This window comes from Polyodon spathula, chromosome 5 (assembly GCF_017654505.1).
Source record: "Polyodon spathula isolate WHYD16114869_AA chromosome 5, ASM1765450v1, whole genome shotgun sequence".
Lineage (NCBI taxonomy): Eukaryota > Metazoa > Chordata > Actinopteri > Acipenseriformes > Polyodontidae > Polyodon > Polyodon spathula.
Genome location: NC_054538.1, coordinates 24945992 through 24969493, shown reverse-complemented (window position 1 = coordinate 24969493; position 23502 = coordinate 24945992). Strand labels below are relative to the sequence as shown.

At 35.5% G+C, this 23502-nt stretch overlaps 1 protein-coding gene and 1 pseudogene across 1 annotated transcript; one reads left to right on the top strand and one right to left on the bottom strand.

The window, feature by feature from the left end:
• Positions 1-496: 496 nt before the first annotated feature.
• Positions 497-21603, top strand: LOC121315748 (protein FAM83B-like). Its single transcript, XM_041250118.1, has 5 exons — positions 497-601; positions 11487-11990; positions 14221-14385; positions 16431-16555; positions 18256-21603. Exons 2-5 carry the CDS (start codon positions 11544-11546, stop codon positions 20546-20548), a joined length of 3030 nt encoding a protein of 1009 aa, XP_041106052.1. The 5' UTR covers positions 497-601; positions 11487-11543; the 3' UTR covers positions 20549-21603.
• LOC121316465 lies at positions 4408-4526 on the bottom strand (annotated as a pseudogene).
• Positions 21604-23502: the final 1899 nt, after the last annotated feature.

Sequence of the window (23502 nt, the reverse complement as noted above, 5' to 3'; positions counted from 1 at the left end):
ATTGTAATGTGAATGCATTATGTATCTGTCGGTTATCATGTTCATGTCTGGCATAGCTGTTTGCCAATTGTTAATGTGCCATCAGGCATATCTTTCGCAACCAATAAGCTGTTAATTTTACTACTAAGTGGGTGTCTTCTTTCTGAAATAACTATTTTCAATTTACTTAAGCCATTTTATAAGCACAATAAGGCATGACAGGGTGTGTGATATACTCTAATATCACCACACCCCCTTTGATATGCATTATTGCTTACAATTCAGCAAGACACACAAACTATTACACAAAAAAAACATGCTGCTGCTTTTTGTTGTATCTAATTTTTCAAATATACATTTGTTAAAACTTTTTTGAATGTCATCTTCTTCCTCTCAGCCACAGTTAGTGAGGCCTTTGTGATCCATCATACTGCTCTTTGAACTCCTCCACTTTTTGAAAAGGTGTGGCTTCTTTTTGCAAACAAGTTCTGCACAGTTTCTAGCCTCAACAGGTTTCATGTTGCATTTATTTGCTTGAGAAAACTGGTTTCCACACCCATACTGAAATTGTGCTTAACCTACCTGCGGAGACCAACCTCTGTTAGCAACTAAGCATGAAAAAGTAAGTTTTACTAAACCCATTCTAATTTAAATAACACAGCTGAACTGTTACTGCTTGTAACCTTTTTTTTTTGTTGTTGTTTAAGCATTTTTAAAAACATCAGGTTTTAAGGAATAAACAATGGACAAGTCTGTAACTTAAAGATTCACCTGGTGCCACACTGTCTTCTGATGTAATGCAATATGAAACTGTTCATGTTTATTCTTACCTCAATGATGATCTTAAACATATTCTGTGCTAATTTTATTATTTAGGTTGTAGTTAATTTTTTGTAAAAAAAAATCACAGTGCATGCTGTACTACGGACAGAAAAGGTAATATTTATAAAACTTTAAGTAGAAAACTTTTGTTCTCTGTTTGTATTGATGATAAGAGCTTCTATAAAAGTAACACAGTATCATTCTGTGCATTGCAAAGTTGAATTAGTCTTAAAATCAAATAGATAAAAAGTATGTGTAAACTTTGTTTATTATTTTTTGGGTGGGCGTTAGAAACAAATACTTTGGCACTGTACAATTTATTCATGTTTTAGATGCTACATTTACAATGAAAAATAGAAGTAGCATGCTATAATTGTTGCACTATTATTCCTTAGAAATAATCCCTTGACCCTGTCCTTTTTATTTGGTTAAGGGTTTATAAGTAATGGCTACTGTAAGTGCCACCCCAGTGAGTGTCATTTTATGGTAATTAACTAATTCTAATATTTTAATGTTTTCATGTAGCATGTATCATGTGAATGTACCAATAATGCATGCATCAAAAGGGATGTTCACAACTATTTTGAAATATTTTCGAATGATATTACAGAAACATTCCAATTGTACTTACCTAATCAAGGCCATCTAAATTTACAGTAGACATAACTGGAGTGGGCTACTGGTCATCGTCTGTTTATTTATTTATTTAAATATATCTCCAAGGATGGTTAAATGTCATTATTTGTTCAATGTTTCTATTAAGATTCCCTCATATCACAAAAGGGGCTCCTTAATATGTTGTGCTAAAGTTGTGTCGATTTGTTACCGCTACTACTAATTAAATTAAATTATTATTCATTTTTTAACTAAATACATTAATATAGGGGGCTCAGCATTGTGACCAGCGTCACAACCAGAAATGACATTCTACAGAAGTCAAACTTAAGTTTCAAACTATAGTTGGCAGTATTTATATGACTGTTTGGTATTTACTATTTGTCCTCCAAATCTATGTTACTCGGCAAACCAACAGAGAAGTATTTTGTACTTTACCAGAATTTGTACATGAATAGCAGCATTGGTAATGCAAAAATAAATAAACAAATAAATAAATAATAATAATAATAACTGAGGACCCGACCTCAGTGTCCACATAGCTAATTACAGCCATGACTGTGACCATCAGAATGGCTACACTTTATAAAATATGTGTCTGATTCTTAACATGAAATCAATACATTTTCAAAGAGGTGGTTATAACTGCTATAATTATTATATAAGAGAAATATTTTGTATTAAAATATTTATCAATATGATTGGATAATTTTAACCTATATCTCATTGCTGAGATTTCAGTGACTTAGCAGCCACAGTCTGTAGGTAGGTATATCAACTTGTACAGTATGTTGCATTTGCAATGTATATGTATAAAAAGGTACAGTATAAGGTATAGATTCATCTGTTTTGACATTATGCAGAGTTGTATGTTTTGAAATTTCTGAGAAATGTTACATTCTGGGTTCCATAAGTCACTGTAAATGTAGCTTCTACCATGCTCCAGGAACTGCCGTCCATTCAGGAGCATCTATATACAAACCCAGTGACATCATTTCTTATGGAGCAGGGTTGGGGGGCAGTTGCCCCCCCGACAATCTGTATGGCATTATGTCTTCCACTTATTGACTCCCACCAGACACATAATACAATCATTTATAAGATGGTCGAAGTTTTCTTCACAAACAAACTAAACATGTTTTTCATTGCCACATTGCTCTATTTTTAGAACGGTCCCGGAAAGCACAGCTGCTCTAAAAACTCATTGTTGTCTTTTTCACAGTGGATCAGCATAAAAATGATATTTAAGGTGGTACACTACAGCATTAGATGCATTCTGGTTGAAATTTACTGTAATAATTACTGTTTTAAAAATGTTGCATTGCTTAAATACACATTTATAAATGATTAGGCAATGTTTTTCTTTTCCTAACACATTTGCCTTATGCAAATGTTGGCATTAGTTTGGCAAATAAAAGGTTCTTTTTGTGCATGAAAGTATACAGGTACTGGGGATGAGAGATTGAGCGATCTTTTGATTATTGCAAGATAACCTGACAAAGGAAACAAATTTGACTTACAGATTGGTGTTGACAAATTTACCAAGACGAAAGCGAGATACTACTCCATTTTATTTTTGTTTATTCGTGATTATCTGTGTAAATAATAGTTATTTAAAACTGTGCTTCATATTTCTATTTTCAACATTCACAGGAATGTGGTGCTTATTTAGCCGTTTATGTTCATTGGTTTATATTTGCTACAACGTGTAATTCTTTGTGGAAAGCAGGTGAAATGTATCAAACTCGAGGTTGTGAGTGTGTATCAAACCTGGTGAGTTGTATTTTGATGGATGCTCTAATAAACAGTTAAACTGCATTCTTACCCCTGGCTCTTTTTGTAAAGCCCATGCAATACATGACATTTGTTTTTGGAATGATCTGAAATAAAAAGAACTCTAATGTCCCTAAGCTGTTACTGTAAAACATTCAAAAAACTGAAATGCTGTGCCTCTATTTGTTTAATGTAGCAAAAGTTACAGTACGTAACTGAAATATTTACTTAACTGGGATATTGGAAGCTGACATCAGAGCAATTTGGTTAACGTTAAAGCCTTTACCCACTTTTGAAACATAAATGTTTCAGTGAACACAATGACCGTAACGTTACACACTATTACTATAAAGATAAGACTTAATGCATTGCACATTTTGTATATTTTAAGCATAAGAACGATTTTGACAAAGTGCTATCTTGTTATAAACTAGCCCAAATACTGCCTTTTTTCTCATTTATGATGCTATTAGGGACAGAATATTTCATCTTGGTAAATTTGTCAACACCAACCTGTAAGTCAAATATACAGGTACAGTACATAATACTATAGCATTTATAGTAGAGAAACTACAGTAAAATACAGTATACTTACTTAACACTGTGCAATGCAAACAAATTAGAGGAGGGAATTACCTCTGAAGTTACTCTTTTAAGGGTTGTGTGGCTCTATAGCTAGTGATTTCAACTGCCTTTTTTTTTTTTTTTTTTTAAAAAAGGGCAGTTACCTTTAAGGTGTAGATAAAACTACCAATGTTTTGCATATTTAAGTTGGCAGCTTATAACCAGTGTTAAAAATGTCCATTCTGCTTTGTCCTGTAAAACAAAGAGGATTGCAGAGTGCAGGAAAACATGTTTGAAAGAGTAGAAATATGTTTGCAGCAGTCAGAGGTAGGTGCCTCCAGTCTTGCTTAATATATCTAATTCAATTGTTAAGTGCATTAAGATCAGGTTTAATTGGTTGTATTAAGTGATAAAGGAGTGGGTTTTAACAAAAACCCGGACTGAAAAAGCTAACGTATTTTGCCTTGTTATAGCTGCTACGACTACTATTACAACTACTTCGACTAGTCCTATCTTCATACACAGACACCCAGAGAAAGAGATAGACCCCCGCCCCGAGACGGGGAATTGAACCCAGGGCACTGGGGTTATGATGCAGGCAGGCAACTGCGCTAACTGCCACTGTGCTGCCTAAATGAAATTTCAACACTGTGATACCTACAGCACTCAGTATTCCCAGGTGGTCTCCCATCCAATAATTAACCAAGCCCAACATTGCTTTGCTTCTGAGATCAGACAAGATCAGGCATATTCAAGTTGGTGTGGCTGTAGGCACTACTTTGACTAGTAGTAGTAAAAACAAACTTCCCAAAAACTGGTCTACAAAGTCTTCATTGAGAAAACATGGAATGTGCATAAGGCTAAGCCATTTTCTGGTCAAATGAATAATATCAGTGAAGCACGAGAACTGCCAGACTTGGGTTTGTCAATTACAGATGATGTTTCTCTGTACTTGTTGATTATGCTTCGGATACCACACCTTGAAAATCAAGTGATCAGAGCTATTTCACTCAATGTTTTTCCTTCTTTATGCAAGTCAAGGCTGTTATAATAGTACACCCACCCCTCGTTATATTGACCCTCGCTATACTGCGGATTCGGATATATCGGTCCTGGATTGGGCTCCACATTTTTTAAAACTTAACTGCACAAAATTAGCTGTAATATACATAGGCAAATTCACATAGAATTACTGTTCATTTTATTTCGTACTGCACATCACAAACAAAAATACACCAAAAAAATTAAAAACAAAACAATATCGTACTGTTATCATGTACACACGCATTGCACAATAACACAAAGCAAATTAAATATCTACCTGCTGAAGCAGTTTTTATTTTAGCCAACAAGGTGTTCACTTGTGGCTGATGCACTAGCAAAAGTCACAGGGCACTGACGTCAGCTCCCTAGCAACAAGCCTCCTATGCTGAGAATGGATTCTTTCAATACAGTGGGTTTGTGCATTTGAGGAAGAGTCATGAAATTAATTGGAGGATTAAGTTGATGAGAAGCAATTACCCTCCGCAGTACAAATGAAAACGGTGTGCTGCTATTTATACGACAAATGAGAAAAAGCTGGTTGTGTTGAGGATTTATATTGGACCCTGACGCCCTCGATAAAACAAGGGAGTGGTTATACAATATTTGTTAGCCTATTTTTTTTAGCATGGGTCTCTTGCTATACCACGACCCTCAATATATAGCAGATTTATATTTATATAGCAGATTTATATTGTTTCCTTTATGCTGGGTAAGTCTGCCCCAATTTTTGCCCTAAGTTAGCTTGTGTTTTTGATACAAGTTAGAAGAAACAACTGGGGCAACCTTTGTCCCCATTGGTTTTACACTTGTGTCTGGTTGCTTTGTGCTGGGCAAGGTTGCCCTAATGGTTTCTTGAAACTTGCCTTGTGTTTTTGATATCTCCACTTTAAATGGCAGGGGATTTTTGATAACTTGACATTTTTCCACATTTCCAATGTGTTTTGTTTTCAGATGTTACCCACCAGTAGGCTAAACTATGGCATACAATTGTTGATAATAAACAGACACTAATTCATTGTATATCTATTTTTTGAACTGAACATGAAAATGAGATATAATACCACAACCAAGTAAGTATCAGGGTTCTAAAAAATATAGTGTTACACATTCCCATGTGTTACTTCAACTGTTTAAATCATGCACCTGTAAATTACCTTTTTATTGTTAACATCTTGACAACTTTTTACACTAATACCTTTAACTCCTTAGTTAAAATCCCCTCGGTGACTTTGCCCTTTAAATCTTTTTACTCTGGCACTGTAAGAGACAGCCCTGTTCGAAACAGGCTTGGGGCTTTCCAATTAGGCCGATGGTCGTGAATTGCAAACTTACCTCTGTGCAGTAAGAAAAACACAATTTTTACAAAAGATGAGAAACGGCAACATCAAAGGCACAAGGACCTATTTTCTGATAAATATATTACTGTTTTTCATGTTGACAGTGGGCGCGTTAAGTGAGCCGCTCAGAGCGGCTCAGTAAAAGAATCAATTTAACGGCTCGCTCAGTTCCCCTCCTGTTGAGCAGCTTAGAGCGCTCCTCAGCATTTTTCATCAGTGATTACAGTGAGCAGACGGAGATGGCCACCTGCAGGAAACAAGTGGAGGTGACAGACGGAATTGACAAATTTACTTTGTATGTCACCGACGATGAATTGGTTTGACTTAGTGAAGGTATGTATTAATACATAAGATGGTAAAAATTACTGGTTTCGAAGTTTTATCATTTAATCATTTTATAGTTATTAATGTATTGTTTTAGTAGCATTAATATTATTATCATTTTCAGGTCAATCCTATGCAATGTCGGATTTAAGCACCAAGCTCAGTGAGGTACCGGGAAATGAAACAATCAATATTTTAAATGATTAAAACTAAACACTTAGACTGGTAGACTAACCTTACTGACCTGGGGCTGTTTTACTATAAAAGCCTACAGTTATTGTGTATGAAAAATGTATGTGTCATATTTTATTTAATCACAACCGCACCTTTTAAAAAGGGGGTTATGATATGTAATTTTTTGTTGCCTTTTTAATACACATGCCATCAAAAAATTAATACTATATATATATATATATATATATATATATATATATATATATATATATATATATATATATATGTGTGTAACGAAGTGTCTCCAGGTATGGCACGCCGGCAAAATGCACAACATTATATTTTTCCATAGGTTGTCATGTGGGACGCGGAGTTCACGTGACTTGGGTGGGTTGGGAAGAGTGCGAGTAACAACATAGTGAGATGGCATCGACTGAGCTAAGACACAGTCCTGGCTTTTGGCAGTTATCCACTTACAGTAAGGTGGGCAAACGTAATTTCAGATCTAACTTAAACATATCTGAAATAATAAAAAAACACACACACAAAATATGTTAAACATGTAAGAAATACTATTTTACGGATCAAATCTTGCTTTAACTTTCACCCAGCGGCCATCTTGGATTTTATCTTTAAGTCTCTGCCGACTTTGAGCTTTCAATTAAAATTGGAAACATATTTATAGCTAAATTATTGATGGGACCAACAGGACCACTGCCTACTCCTGGGATGCCAAAGAATCCACACCTACCTGGCATTGGGTTATTAAAATTAGCATTAGCTACAGAATATGTTTGTTTGAATGAGTTAAATCTTTATTAAAATGTGTTATTACCACGTACCTTTGAGTGATAAACAATAAACAGCATTTATATGTCATGTGTATACATTGGTATCATCATCAGGTGGCTCAACGTAAGATCTGTAGCCATAGTGTGGCACATCAGCATTCTTTTAATATGTACAGCAGTCATACGCACGTTATTGTTCCAGCTGATGTAGTCGTATAAAAAAAATACCCCCCATCCTTCCAGGAGAATAATGACTTAATTTCGAGTCGCTGTTGTTAATTTCGAGTGACGCTGCTGTTAATAGAACAGGTCCAGATTAACAAGGAACACTTCCACAAACCTGGCCAGAAGAAACAAAATTGCATTAAATATTCAGGCGGTTGGATACAGTTTTGTATCCAATTCAGTAGTATGTGAAAAAAATGGCGAAATTTAAAAAGAACAAAACTGTATCTGACAATAAAACCGGGAGAGGAAAAAAAAAAACAGTGGGAATACTTTGATGTAATGAATGACATTCTTGGCAGGGATCCTGCAATAATACCAGCTGCTGTGTTTGAGACGATGCTGCTGCAGCAGAAAACACATCCTTCAGCCACAGTAGCATCTCCTGAACCATAGGCAGGACCAGTACCATCTACATCATCAATATCACCCAAAACCCCAACAAAATCTAAAAGAAAGAGCTCATCACAGAGCAGCTCACTATTATCGTTTAAGAAACACGCTAATGAAAGAAAAGAAAACAGTGACCAAAAATGTAATAAATCAATAGAAATAGGTAATAAACAATTGGATATATTAAATGAAAGGAATAATTTGCTGAGGGGATTTTCCTATATTTTGAAGACTAACCTTAAGAAACAGGTGTGGGTTTTGTGGTTTATTTTATAATAATAATAAATTATAGTGCCCCTCATACCAAGGTGTCTCAAGTCCTCTAGATTGTTATGTCCAAGAGTGACAAATTTTGGAACCAAGCAAGTTGATAATAATCTGTAATTGTACATATGAAATTAACAGCCTTTATTAATAAAATTCATGAAATTGATACATTTATCATTTGTGTTTTTTTTTTTTTTTAATAAATCTTAAGTAGCTTAGAAATAAATTGTACTATGGCTGTATAGCTGTAAACAAAAGCAATGGTGTAGGCATTTAATAAATTATTATTTTATTAAAATCATACTTCTAAAAAGAATACTTGTGATGGATTCGGTGTGTTGCGCAGTATTTATTTAGAAGACACAAACACCATTCGCATACAATACCACCAATGGTAAGGTATGGAGGGTATATACACCAAGCGTATTAAAAAGCAAAAATAAGCATATTTTCAAACAAATCAAATGTGCTGTGAAAACGGTGTGTGCTATTCCCTTAAAACGGGGTCTCACAATTACAATTACTAATTAATTAATCACAATATAGTTACAAATCAAAACACACAACACACACACACTGTAGGGCGTAGACTATATATAAATCTTGTGTGCCGGGCTTTCACCCTGCCATGCTACAAGCGTTCAGCGATATTATCCTGCTTAAATGCAGAAGTAGTGTTACTGGCATTGCCAATAGGTTCATTTCCACTGTCTTTATCCCCAACTTCTTCTTGGGCAATATTATTATTGCCTTCCCTTTCAATAATTATGTTGTGCAAGACACAAGCAGAAATTATTACGTTTGGAATCATGTCTGTGACATGTCCAAATATTTAAGGCGCCAAAATTTTCCCATTAATTGTGCAAAGCACTTTTCGATGGCCAAATGAGTTCAACTGTGCAAATAGTTGTATTTAATTTGCTTCCTTGTTAGATGCCCATTGTCCCTGTAAGGAGTTAGAAGGAAGGTCTCTAAAGGTTAAGCAGAGTCACCAAGATTAAGCCCATTGGTAGGAAGTAGTTGATTACTTTCCATGGCTGTGCTAATTGTACTCTGTCTAAAAACATGAGCATCGTGCACAGACCCTGGCCAGCATGCATTTGCACCAAAACCATCAACTGCACCAACAACTCCAGGGAACGCCCACTTTTCTATCAGTGCTAGGTCACTTAATAATACTTGAGGTGACAGAGGAAAAGACATTGCAGATTGAGAACCTGTCTCCTGCCCCACTGAAAGATTCCTGGTTTCCAAGTGTCCACAGTGTCAGTAGTAGTTTTGTTTCTACCGGTACAGCTGAATGTTTTAGCTCACTAGCTCCTTTGTACAGCTGAACAATGTACTGTAAAAACAAATGGAAATATTTGCAATATATATTCTATATATAACTATATATTTAGCACTGTTTATACAGTCTTTGATATTGATATTGGATAACCATGTGTTGATTTTCAACATTAGAAATGGGGGATTCATCGAGCAGGAAAAACCTGCTCAGATCACTCTTTTTTTTTTGTTTTTTTAATTGAAAAGTTGTGTAATAATGTGATGGCGGGCCAAGCGAGACTGAAAAGTGGGACCGTGTGTGCTTGATGCTGGACTTGCTGGGGGAATGGGATTACCATTTTTATTTGTAAAATGTTTTTGTGTTGTGTGTCAACCAGGTCCGTGTTGTGTGAGAGGGACAGGTTATGGGTGGGGACAGCTAAATAAAAGGGCAGCATGAGCGTTGTTTCAGGGAGAGAGTTTAGGAGTATTGTGTGTGCATTGCTAACCATTTTTGCGATCTGTAAGAAATAAACAGCAATTTTTAGAACCAATGAAAAATCCTACCAGCATCTCAATTACCACCATCGAGAACCCTGCATGCCGCTGCTACAGTAACCATTATTTTCCATTTGTAATCTGTAAACAGCAACTGGTTGGTGTATGTTTAAGAGAATCCGATCGCTTTTAATGGCTGTAGGGAGGTAGTAATATGATGTAGGATTTGAGCAGCCAACAAGTGCGCAGCACAACTAGGGAGAGAGTTATAAGACTATGCCTGAGCACACAAAGGAAAGGTCATAACAAAATTTGTAGTTTACATTTTGTCCACAACAAGCAAATTATGCTTTATCTTTTCCCCACAAAATCATTTAAAACAAAAATACACAAAATGCACATTTTTGTGGACAAAATGCTTATTATATGGATGAAATACATCATTTTGTGGACAGAATGCTCATTAAATATACAGAAACAATAATAAGCACTCCAGTTTAGCATACAACACACTTGAAACAAATTTCTAAAAGGACAGCAGGCTTTACTTTGTTAAAAAGAAACCGAACTTGTCATTTGTTAAGTAACACACATTTTAATAGCGTTTACTCTCTGCTATCTGCTCTCGTTCTTAGTCACATGACATTCTGATTGGCTAGAAGTTGCAGCTTTCAGTAAATTAATTGGCCAGTGGAACAATCAATCAGCCAGAGATTATGTAGCTGGAATAGACTTCCCCTTTTCAAAGTTAGCTCTTAAAGCAAACATACAAAACTTACTATTCTTGAAGCTTGCACTGTATCCCTTACAACAGCATACCTCAAAAAGGGGTCCCATATACTACTTTTAGCGGAATGCAACGCAAACAAACCTTTGATGCCCAGGATACCAGTAAAGCTTTAGAAACAGCAGCCAAGATAAATAACTTAGAAATAATTGATAAGATAAACCAGGTAATCAATGTCACATGTAAAGTCACATCTCAGAATGTCTCATATATCACCCAAAAAAAAAAAAAAAAAAAAAAAAAAAAAACAGTTTTCTGAATACATTGTTTGTCTCCTTTTATACAATTATTAAAGTATTAAATATCAGTTTTGATGTGTAGAGGTCTGCATGTAGTAATAACCACATTATTGGAAGTTCATCTATATCTTATTTCCTCATTATATACTGTAGCCTAGAGTATCTGACATGTTATTCATTTGTAAAGAATAAATGGTGAAATAATGCTGAAACTACACTCCAAACAAATGTCTTCTCCCAGCTGACCCTTTTTATGTAGTAAAGTATGGTGGAACCCTTGTGTGTAAACAGATAGAAGACCACAACACACTGTACAGTGACAAATATATAAATATGTTTGTAGAGGAATTTTAACATTTAATTCCAATCTTTGTATTTTTATTTGCAGGCATTCAAGTTAGCCCCTGGATATCCGATAACTGTGTTGCATTAAACAATTGTGAAGATGGAATCCTTGTCACTGTTGTCTTCGTTGAAAGGGGAATTCAAACCTGAGGACTATATTCTGCCACACTACAAAGAATCATATCGCTTAGCTATCGATGCTTTAGTGGCTGGAGGTCGGGAAAGTTATCAGGAATTTCTCACAAATGAAAGGCTTGCCGATTTTCTGTCAGAGGAAGAGCTGGCATTTATCACAGAGAATGCTGAGAAGCCTCCACAGGTAAATCAATCTAGTGGCTGTGAGGACATACATGATGACTCATCCTCCACTGGAATGTACTGGCCTGTTGAGTCTGACGTGGAAACCCCAGAACTGGACCTTGGCTGGCCAGGTTTTCTGCCTGAGCTATCAAACAAGACCAATGTAGATCTGTTTTTCCAGCCACCTCGTCAGAATTGCCCTACGATAAAAGAAGTGATAAGAAAATCAATACAGGATGCAAGAAAGGTAACACTTCTTTTACTGTTTGTTCAAGATCAGTTTTGAGTGCTTCTGGTATGTAGAAGTAAGGCCACATCTCTCAGCACATCAAGAATCACTTTTTTTTTTTACAGGTAATAACAGGCATATACCATTTTCCAAAGAAGCAGCAACAGCAGCAATTCTTATAGAATAATGTGGAAAAAAAATATGTATAAGGCTATAATGTTAAACAAAAATGATTCAAAATAAGTTATTGTTTCACATTTAACACTGCTCTAAACCTATAAAAAAAGTGACATTTGTATTTATTATTAACACATACATTTATACTGTTAATTATACTGTAATGTCTTGTTTTGTATCAACACATGCCACACTTGATGAATTGGAATTATGCAGTAATGTTCTTGCGTACAACCTGAAAACTGTTAAGATGATTCAAACTACCTGGATATCCCTGCTTGCATGTGGCTGTGTGGGTGATTTTGTAAGAATGTGAATAATTTCATTGATGATAGACGTATGTAACATGCATTGTATATATCTTCGAGATCAGGGTGGGGTGGGTATTACTTCACTTACTTTTTTTCCGGGAATAGGTGCTTTTTGAAATTGGAATGTACTCTGCAGGAGTGTCAGGCGTCAGGCGTCTTTGTGTGTTTATTATATAGTCAGTTCAGTATGTCTGTGGATATATATATATATATATATATATATATATATATATATATATATATATATATATATATATATATATATATATATATATATATATATATTTTTATTTTTTTTTAAGTGACATTCACATTATGATGTAACTTTGGTTATGTTTTTTTTGTCTTCTTAAAAACAATTACTATTTAAGTGCTGTGTCCCATTCAGCTCATTTGAAATTCTGCTGCTTGTCTTGTATTCTTCCAACCTACTCTTGTATTCTCCCAACCTACTCTCATGCTACTTCTTGCTTTGCACCTTCCACTAGCAAGCTATCTCTACTCGCATTCGATTCAAGACCCTTGCTCTTGCCTACCGCTCTCTTTACCACACTGCATCTTCCTGTCTCCAGCCCCTCATGCCTCCCTACACCCCCTCTTGCCCTCTCCGCGCATCCTCTAATAGCCAAGTGGTCATGCCTTCTCTTCACTCTCCATCCTCCTATGCCTGCTCCTTCTCTTCTCTAGCACTCTCTTGCTGCCCTGTCTCTCACTGCCTTCCACCACCTCCATCAAAACAAATGTTTAGACTGCACTTGTAGACCTATTGATTGATCTACCCCTCCTACTATGCACTAGACTCGCTTGACCTAAGCACCATGCTACTGGATTCTCAGCTGATGCACTATTATATATATATATATATATATATATATATATATATATATATATATATATATATACACACACACACTTACAGTCGTTAAGTTTTTAGCCGTTTTGGCTAGTTATCCCCCGTCGCGACCTAGCACATTGCAAAGCCTGCAACTAAATTTTGCTATTCCCCCGACTGTGTGTACTCTCGTTTTAACTAGCTTCAGGCATTTGAGGTAAGTATACTGCTTTTAGCGAAAACGATTGAGAAAACAAGTAATACAGCACAATAGTGTAGTAATAAACTATATTCAGGCGAGTTTAATACGTTGTTTATTGATCATTTATTAATCAAATTGCAATTAGACAAAATAAGTTCCGCCGTGCATTAAACTATATTTATGCAGGGGTTGAAACCCCTCAGTAGCCAATCAGTGTGCAGCATCCGAACATCCCGTTTTATAAATATGTACATTTACGCCAGAGAAATAGGAACACAATTTATTTCAGACCGTCTGTTTCACTACACGATCGGTGTGAAAGTCTGCATCGTACAGTATTCTAAAAAAAATAAAGACTGTTACATTGGTGTGAAAGGCCCTTTAACTAAGTTTTATAGTCTAAAGTAACATTTATACTTGTCAGCAGACAAAAGCAATAGTCTTTACATTATTGGTTTTTCATGTACTATTTAAAAGCTCTTGTGTATGTTGCTAAAGCTACATTATTTGGTGACCTTTCCGTGTCCTTTCTGTGAATTCTTTTTTTTTTTTTCCTGCAACTTGCAGTGAAACATACTAAAAATCACTGTGCCAAAATCGTAGCCATACTTTCAATAAATCACAAAATAATCTTCAATTATTTTAATTTGTGTAAAACTTGAGTTGTTATAAACATTTCCAACAAGGGAAACCTTCAGTTTATCACTTTTGTTTGTTTCATGACAGGTCATTGCGATTGTGATGGATGTATTCACAGACGTGGACATATTCAAGGAAGTCGTAGACGCTTCAATCCGAGGAGTTCCGGTTTATCTCCTCCTTGATGAATTGCAGTTTCATAGATTTATTTGTATGGCTGAGAAACAAGGAGTTGAAGTTCAGAGACTCAGGGTAAGTGTCTTTACTACTGTATTTACTGCCATAAAACTACACCAAGACCACCAGAAAAAAAGCAGCCATTATGTACAAATCTGACCTGAATGAACAAACTCGACTGCTTTGAGTTTTTCAAACCCATTCGCCTTTATGGAGTCCAGATTAAAATCAGGTCACTGCATCTGTTTTTAACCAGGGTTGGAAATGTGGGAGTTTGGTGTATATGACAGAACATATCAGCAATACACGGAAACAAGAAAGAGCAACAAAATATCCAATCCCAATTGTGTTGATTGGTATATTTTCATACCGTACATTAACCTCTTAAAAACAATAACAATTACATGTCTAGGTTTTCTTGTTTGATCCCTTGTTCTTGCCTGCAAAGGTGCTGTGCATTCTACTTCATTTATTGTAAGCCAAACATATTATGCACCCTCCCTTATACTGAAGTAAAACAGAAAGCTTTGGATTGGTTTAGAATTTTTCAGTTAGTTGTGCTTATACTGGATGGAAAATATTTCAATAGAACAGGTTACAGCTTGTCTTTAAATGTTTAGAAAGGAACTATAGAATTAAAGCAATTCATAGTATTAATGCATACTTGCACCAACATATAGTAACAGTAGGGTGTGACGGGAGTGAAAGATATTGGAGAGTGTCTCCAAAGTATTTCACTTCCATGCCCTCCAGGTGATTAATAACATTTCACAATGAGTCCCAATAGATGCACTACCTTTATTTGTGACACCTATAAAGTGCCTATGGCAGCATTACTCTGTGTTCATGCACATACTTGCAATGTTGTTAGCAACAGAAAAAATACAACCTTCAGTAAGATAAAGGATTTCCTCGTAATTCGTGTGTCATAGCCTTAGAAGATACCAACAAGAAAGAATGGATCCAGCTGAACAGTTAAAAAAAACATGAAAATGAAACTGTAGATCAGTCTACCAAGGGGCAGGGGGGTGGTGGATTAGGTTTAGGATTTCCTGGATCTCGGCCTCACCTAGGTCAAGGGTGCTAATGTTAAATATTGTGACTCACTGTCAGACATCTCACAGTGCATACACCTCAGTCACACAGCACAGGTATCTCGGAGTGACGTATTAAATGAATGCCAGTCAAATAGTAAAGTTCATTTCTCTCTGACAGTCTATCCCTATGTCTGTTGTGGATGAATATTGTAAATAGGCAACAATGAATTATATTTTAGTGCACAATTGAACATGATTTAGAGACACAGAAGGTTTAACTTGGTCTGAATAGAATGGATTGTTTCACTAAACAGCTTTGACTTTTTTTTAATTCATAATGATTTAACTCTTCCAACCCCACTTGACCTTTATGAAATATTATGAAATATTGAAACTAGCTGAAAAAGGTAGTTTTGCACAATTAATAAATATATTTTAATTGAACAATATGAGATCCCCATATGAAAGAGTCAAAGGGGTAACACCCAATGCTTTTAAAACCCATCTCTTATTCTCTTATAACTTTATTAACATAACCTCTTTCTATTGTGATGGAAATCTTTTGATATCCGATCAGAAAATATTTTAAATAAAATGCTATAGATTCTTGTACTTATGCAGTAGGTGACATGGTCTGAGTGCATTGTTAATAAGGTGTGAACATTGATTTAAAATTGTACATAGTGCTCTTTTAATGCAATTTAAAGACCAAACACATTCCCCCTTTCCTGATTATTATCAAAGTATCTGTAAACCAATGTGTAAACAAAGTATCTTTAAACTAATTATCTGTGACAACAGTACACATAGTCAGCCTGTTAGTTATTTCTGTTATGGAATTTTGAAAAGAAAATTTCTTACAGGATTTGGCTGAGAGAAAAGCTTTATTTATTTAAATAAAATTAATGTTGACTGCTTCTTTAACTACAAGAGTTTCATGAACATCAAATTGTATTAATAAAAACAGACAATGAAATTTAAATAAGTTATGAATAAATGTTTTCTTAGATAGGGAATAAGGTTGAATAACTAAGTAAACTCAGTTATTTAATAGAGATTGTTTCTTTGTTTTAATTCAAACAGAACATGAGGGTGCGGACAATAAAAGGACAAGAATATCTCTGCAGAGCTGGAGCAAAGTTTCATGGTGTTCTGAAACAGAAATTTCTGATTGTTGATTGTCACACAGTAGTATATGGATCATACAGGTAAATTAGCCTTATTTATTAGAACATCTTCTGGGTGGACATTTTATTTGGTTTGTTTTTCAAATTCAGGATAGATACATTTAAATATTATATTGTATTGCTTTATTTTTTTGTGTATGTTTGATTTTTAGTGAGTGCTGTTTAAAAAGAGTCCAGCAACCAGACCAGAAAAGTTTGTTTATGAATTTAAAAAGGCCTATGTAAAAAGTCAATGTGATCAATTCAAATTAAATCATCTTGCCATTTTACCCCCTTTTTAATTACTTGTCTTTACCACAAATACATTAGTGCAGTTATGATGAAGTATGACATAGAACAATTTTTACCACTGTGATTCAGGGGGCAGGAGCTAGGGCCAAAAAAGTCAATTAATCACCATATTTAAATCATGGAACGCACCATATTCTCTGTCTCGCTTTTTAATTTTCCACACCCCCCACTCCTTCACCACTTCCACAGTGGTCTTCCTCTGGGGGCAAGTGAAGCTCATTTCCCAACCTTATGGGTCTAGCAGCGCTGGCCTTGTCCTCCGAGAGGAAGGTTCCCGAGTGCCATGGGGGAAGTAATGGTAACATTCTCAGCCTTGGACGCTGATCAGTTTGGTCTTGCTAACAATCAGCTTTCTTCTGTACCACGTTCCCTCTTTGGAGAAGCCTTCAGTATATGTTTATTTATTTCTCTCTTTCAGCGTGTCTTTCTCCCGTTGTAGCTCAGCCTTGGAAGTCTGGCCGTGCAAACCTCCTTAAGTAAGCTTGTAAGCTGGGGAGACTTCTAGTCTTCTCTTTGATCAAACTATTGTCCTTCTCTTAATTTCCCTGTGGGTGAAGTAATGCTTGCTTCTCAGTCTTGGAGGCCAGTCGGTTTGGTCTCACTTCCACGAGGGCGGCTCTCCTCGAGCCAAGGGAAAATTCTGACCTCTTTCTAAAGTCACAAACACATAATACCTATTTCATTTCCTAGTTGTCACTCCATCCTGGTTGTTACTCCATGCAGCCATTGCTCCTGTTCCATGAATAATGTATAGTCTGAGAGAGAGCAGCCACAGGTGAGTGAGCACCAGTGTTCATGCTGACCACAGAAACTAGAGCCCAAGTGAAGCTACTACAGTAGTAAGGAAACAACACTGATTATCAATATTTACAGAATAAAACCCCATTTAAGAATTGACACTGAGGATCTGGTCTCCCAAGTTTCAAAATGCTAATCTGACAGAGAACATAATGGTACTGGAAGACTCAGGCCAAGTTAAAACGAACAGAACAAAACCTGCTATTTAGAACTGCAGCAGAGAGGAGATTGACTATTAGTGTCTGAACTAAAATCCAAAGATGGATTCTTAGGCTTTTGTGGTCTTGCTTACTCAGACGTTTGAAGAGTACTTTTTCATTAGACTCACAATGTGTTGTCATACAACATGTTAATCAATTATTAAAACTACCTCTAAAGGGGCTAACTTGAGTACTTTATGTAATTAGGGTACTAGATTAATGTTTTTTTTTTTTTTTTTTTTTTTTTTTTTTGTAGTTACATCAATAATGTCTGCATGTGATTGATTCTGGTGATGGGATTTTTTTTCAGGATGGCTGTTATTGGAAGGAGCACCAAATAACACTATTAATTACAAATCATTACTAAATTACAATTACAAAAGTTTTTGTTTTTGAAGATATAGTTGCTCATCACAAGGCTTTGTTTTCCAGCTTTATGTGGTCCTTTGAGAAGATCAATCTCAGTATGGTACAAGTTATCACAGGCCAACTTGTAGAATGTTACGATGAAGAATTTAGGACACTGTTTGCCCGCTCCACTATTCCAAATATATTCACTCCTGATAACGTTGCACTGGACATTAAGCAAGAAAGATGGCAGAATGGCACAAACACAGTTTGTTCCTATTTTTCGCATAGTCAGCCATTTGAGAGAAGAGACAAATTAAGGCATACTCTTGATACAGTGTATATGAAGGCTTGTGGAAGACAGCTCAATTTATCCAACACTATGGGGAATATGGATAACGATGACACATATCAACAAAGCACATTTGGCTATAGACCAGGCCCTACTGGACTGAATATACAAAATAGAATCCAGCAGCTTCAGTCAACTGAGACAAGTAACTATATGAAAAGACATAGCTATGCTGGACAGAAACAAGAAACTCCATCATATGTTCAAAACATGTCATCAAACTTTGGATCAAGTAATTGGAATGTAGCAGCAGAAAATTATGGTTATGGAGTTCCAGGGAGAACTTATTTTATGTCAAAGTACAATGCATTTCAAGGTGGTTGTGGCAAACAGTTCCAGAAGGGCAGATTAACTCAACCTTACCTTAGTTCTGATATGCGAAAATCATTTCATGGAACAGACAATCATGTCCGTACTCTGCACCAAAATATGCCAAGCTTTGAACATACCACAAAGTCATTCTTACGAACCTGGCGGATAGAATCTTACCTCAACAACACTGAATTTCCACTTGAAGATTCTGGGGATTATGTAGATTATCCTGCAGTGCATTATGATGTCTTAGAAGAAAAAGAAACCAAACAAAACCAAATGTACCCAATGCATTCTCGTATTCGTTCATCTCTTGTTTTCAAGTCAACCATACCAGAGCAGCCAGAATCAAACAGTTTTACAACCATCTCATCTACTTCTACAAAGGTCGGATCTCAGCATAACCAGGCCAATTCTTCAGTCAATATGTTTTATCCCGCTGTTTATAGAAACCCATTTATGCAAACAGAAAATAGAATGAGAGAGGATGACTTCATGCAAAAAAAGCGCAATATACAGATATATGATGACCAGAAGACAAATGTGAATTATGTCGCCAATAAGGAATTGTTTACCCCTATGTATGCCACTCTTGGTAGAACGTCAACCAAGAATACAGATATTGTACAAGTTGAGGGCTATGCTTATAAAAGATACAGTATTAATGAGCCAAAGCCAAGTCAGGATTACAGTGCTAATAAAGACAGTTCCAGTTACATGTATTGTACTCTTGGAAGGAGACAGACAGACAAGTATGTGACCAGTCAGGGTGACAACTATACCCAAAACAGGCATGCAGTTCAAAATCTAGATGGCCAGAGGTCAACTTCAGAGCACAGTATTAAAAAAGAAGTAGAGAATAAGACGCTGTCAACCTCTAATTGGCAACCTCCTCCTTCAAGAACGGTGTCTGTCACCTCTCTTGCAAATGCTAGGCAACAAGAGCAAAACCCAAGAAAAGCAGTCAAAGAAAGTGAAGGTTCACCACACTTCTTCAAAAGAAGCACCAAAAAGATTAAATCTTTACTTAACTTGACAGACAAGTCACCTAAAAGCAAAAGTGGTTCAAACTACAAAATATGTGATAGTTCAGACACTTTAGTTTCTGATGACGAGGACCAGAAATATAAAAAAAACAAAGACAAAAACAAGCTTTCCACCAGTACAGCAAATTCAGTCAAATCTATAGATAGTCTTGGACATTGCAAAATAAATCAAAAGCTTCAGCTGAAGGACAGTCATTTCTTGGAAAATGTTGGAGATTCATCTGCGCCACGATTCAGCACAGAACAGCTCAAGTATGAGACAGATAAAGAAGAGAAAACCAATCCCATCGTATCTGCAGCAACTTCCTCCACTGTGGTACATCATCAACCAGAGACAAGCAAAATCCACCATGAGAACTCCAGTTCAGTATCACAAGCGCTCCAGAGAAATCGTTTGAGTGAGAAACGGGTTTATAGCCGTTTTGAGCCTTTCTGCACATTTGAAAAACAAAGCAGTAAACCTACTAATTCAGGAGAACAGGGTGTTACCACTGGAGCCATTTACACTACCGAGAAGAACAAAAGCATGTTCAGAGATCATGGAAGAACAAATTCAACATATGCACTTCATACCTCTACACGATATCCGACATATTCACACAATGACAATAAAATTGGCAGGTTTATGCAGAGATTCGTTGGGAATTTAATTCACAAACACAAGTAAAAGGATTTATACCTCGGACTCATGCTGCCAATGCTGAAATCTTGCCAATGCCAGCTATCATTATTCATAATATTGTCTGCCAGTAAAAAAATGAAAAAAACGAAAAAGGTCAATGGAGTTAGCTTTTATGTATTTTTTTTCTTGGTGGATGACTTGGGGAAGAACTTGCCAGTACCTGAATTACAATTTTTATATTACCTCATGTGTACTGTAATTTAGAGTATTCCTTATAAATATGGCAGTTTCCAACAGGAAATATAGAATGTGCACAGTGGGATGTAAATGACATTAATCTGTATATACAATGCATTGAGAATTAAAAGTTGCCAAAATAACCTAATTCTAATTTTCTTGTGGGCTATGGTATAGAACTATCAGAAAAATAGTGTAGTGATGTTAGATAATTTACTAGAACAACAGCAGAAAGTGTGAATTCAAGCTTTAAATGCATAATGGTCCATTCGCCATATATTAATACTGTATTCTTTACTATACTTTCCAGGTTGACAGTTTTGTTTTTATAATTAAAATCCTGTGAGGAAAAGCACAATGTTATTATAGCTTCGAATAGTATCAACAATCAGGCAGGGGCAAATTTAACATTGTACTTGAAATGCACAATTTTACTTAAGAATGTAATCCTATGAAAGACTATTAGTTAATGTACTCTTCTGCCTTAAAGGCTGTTTTAAATGTATATTTATTTCTCTCCCACAATGAATGCAATTTATTTGATAAAATATATGAAGGTGCAGGTTATACGTTACAATTCACATGGTATAAATTAGGATACCATTTGATCTTAAAGGTGACGTGGGTCTATTTTAACGATAAGAACACCTTTGTATGTTAATACCATCCTCTGCCTAAAACTTCTAGCCCTGCTCTGTCAAATACTTGTGTTACTTGGTAATGTTAATAAGGGAGTGAATACAACAGCCCTGAGGTTAGGTGCCAGTTGGATCCGCTGCTATTTAAATAATTAAATGTGAAAAGCACTGCCCTAGGGCACCACCAAGAAACAAACCGCTACTTAATTAAAAAATACAAATATACTATACATGTGTTGTGTCATTTTCTTTTGTGTACTTTTGTTTTTTTTTTTTTGGGGGGGGGGGGTGTTAAAGTAAAACCTGGCATTCTAAAATAATATTAATAACATTAATTTTAATTATTGTTCGGGTGTCTTCCAATCAAAATCTTTTCTCTGAAAAATACAGTGGTTTATTCTTATTGTCATTTGTATTTGTATCGTTTATTCACTAAATTATTTAAATGTTGATTTCATCAATTATTTAACAAAGAATTAACTGCTTTAGACAGCAACATTAGTCGTATATAATTGAAAGAAAACTCCCTGTTGACTCACACAGTGTGTAATTACTGGGTGGGATAGGAAAGCAACACACCATGGTATGTCTGTGTTTAGTTTCTGCATTCATGTAAAATAATAATCTGATTATAGCAACTCAACCCAGATCCGTCAAAGCATAGTTCATTAGCATGATGGACACACTTTTCAGTTGTATTTTATTATTGTATTTAACCTCTGATGATGTAAATTGAACAAAGCTAAAAAGTTTTATTTTAAACTCTAAAAGTCTTTCAAAGATGTGCAATGCACAATAGTGTGATCTATTAAAGCTTTATAACTTTAAAAATATAAACTTTCCCTCTTTTCCTAGTAATTAAGATTGTTTGACTGATAAATAAAATAGAAAATCAAGTATAAAAATATGACAAAGGCACAATTTGTTTTCAAGCCTTATGTTGTCACCCCCATACAAATATAACAATAAGGGACATATCGGATTAATCTAAACATCTGTGTACCGAGCAAGGTTATGAAAACACTAAACAATGCATTTTGTCTGGGTTCTATTTTACAGCAACCCACTGTTTTCCCTTATATATAAAAGTTTACCATAGTAAAAGAACAGCAAAGTGTAACAAAGCATAGTGAAAGCATAGGTCACCATTGTACAGAATACTGAAGTAAGGTAAAGCATATTAATAAACATGGCAAATGAGGGTAAACTATGGTAAATGCATAGTAAAACTGTAAAAATACCATGACAAACTTTTATAAGGGTTAAATCAATTAAACCCCAGTGACTGTAAATGCCCTTGAAAAGGTTGTAATAAAAACACTATTAGACATTAACTTCAATACTTTTACTAACATGATGTTTTTTCTTGTTGAATAGACAATAAAATATAAACATTTTTATTTCAAGGTCAATTTAATTCAATTCAGCGCTAAGATGAGCAGGTCACGTGGCTGTCAAACAAAATATATATGTATATTCCTACATTTAACTGTTCGTGCATATTTGTCACAAGCCTGTACAGTTATCACCTGGTTTGACAGTTTACATTCAAAAAGACCTGAGCAATGTCTGTTTAGTATAATAATTAACTAGTTTAGATATATGGCCCAGGGGTCCACCTCTGTTTCAGTTCCCACTGCTTACTGCTGTAAATCTCCAGGGCTGGGTCGCTAGAAACAACAACACCTGGAGGGAAGACACAACTGCAAAAAATGTTTGTGGGAAGGTGGAGGTGCAAAGAACATTGCTAAGACTCTGAGATGTTTAAAAGTAGTAATTCATTTTGACAAGGGGAGGAGTCATAACTACCTCCTGAACCACATAAAGCCTTCAGATGTTTTTATGAGCTTCTGTCTTGAGTTTTAGGTAGTTCTCAGGTATGGTATTGATTCCATGCTCTCTTAGCATTCAGTTCATTTGAGAGATAGATTTGCATTCCAGGTCTTATTAAGTAATTTGTCTTTATGTATGATTTGTAGTCTGAAGTAAACATTTGTCTTAAAAACTGTGCAATTACCTACATTTCAAATGATCCTGTGTTAGAGGTCATGCATTTCTAAGTAAAAGTGTTATTTACCATAGTGGGGACCAAATATTCTATTCCCCTGTACAACTTTTTATTTT

Bases quoted from the DNA above. Each gene is read 5' to 3' on its own strand.
- LOC121315748 (XM_041250118.1), top strand. From the start codon at position 11,544: ATGGAATCCTTGTCACTGTTGTCTTCGTTGAAAGGGGAATTCAAACCT. The intron at 11,991-14,220 runs GTAACACTTCTT...GTTTCATGACAG, and splicing joins CAATACAGGATGCAAGAAAG to GTCATTGCGATTGTGATGGA. The intron at 14,386-16,430 runs GTAAGTGTCTTT...TAATTCAAACAG, and splicing joins TTGAAGTTCAGAGACTCAGG to AACATGAGGGTGCGGACAAT.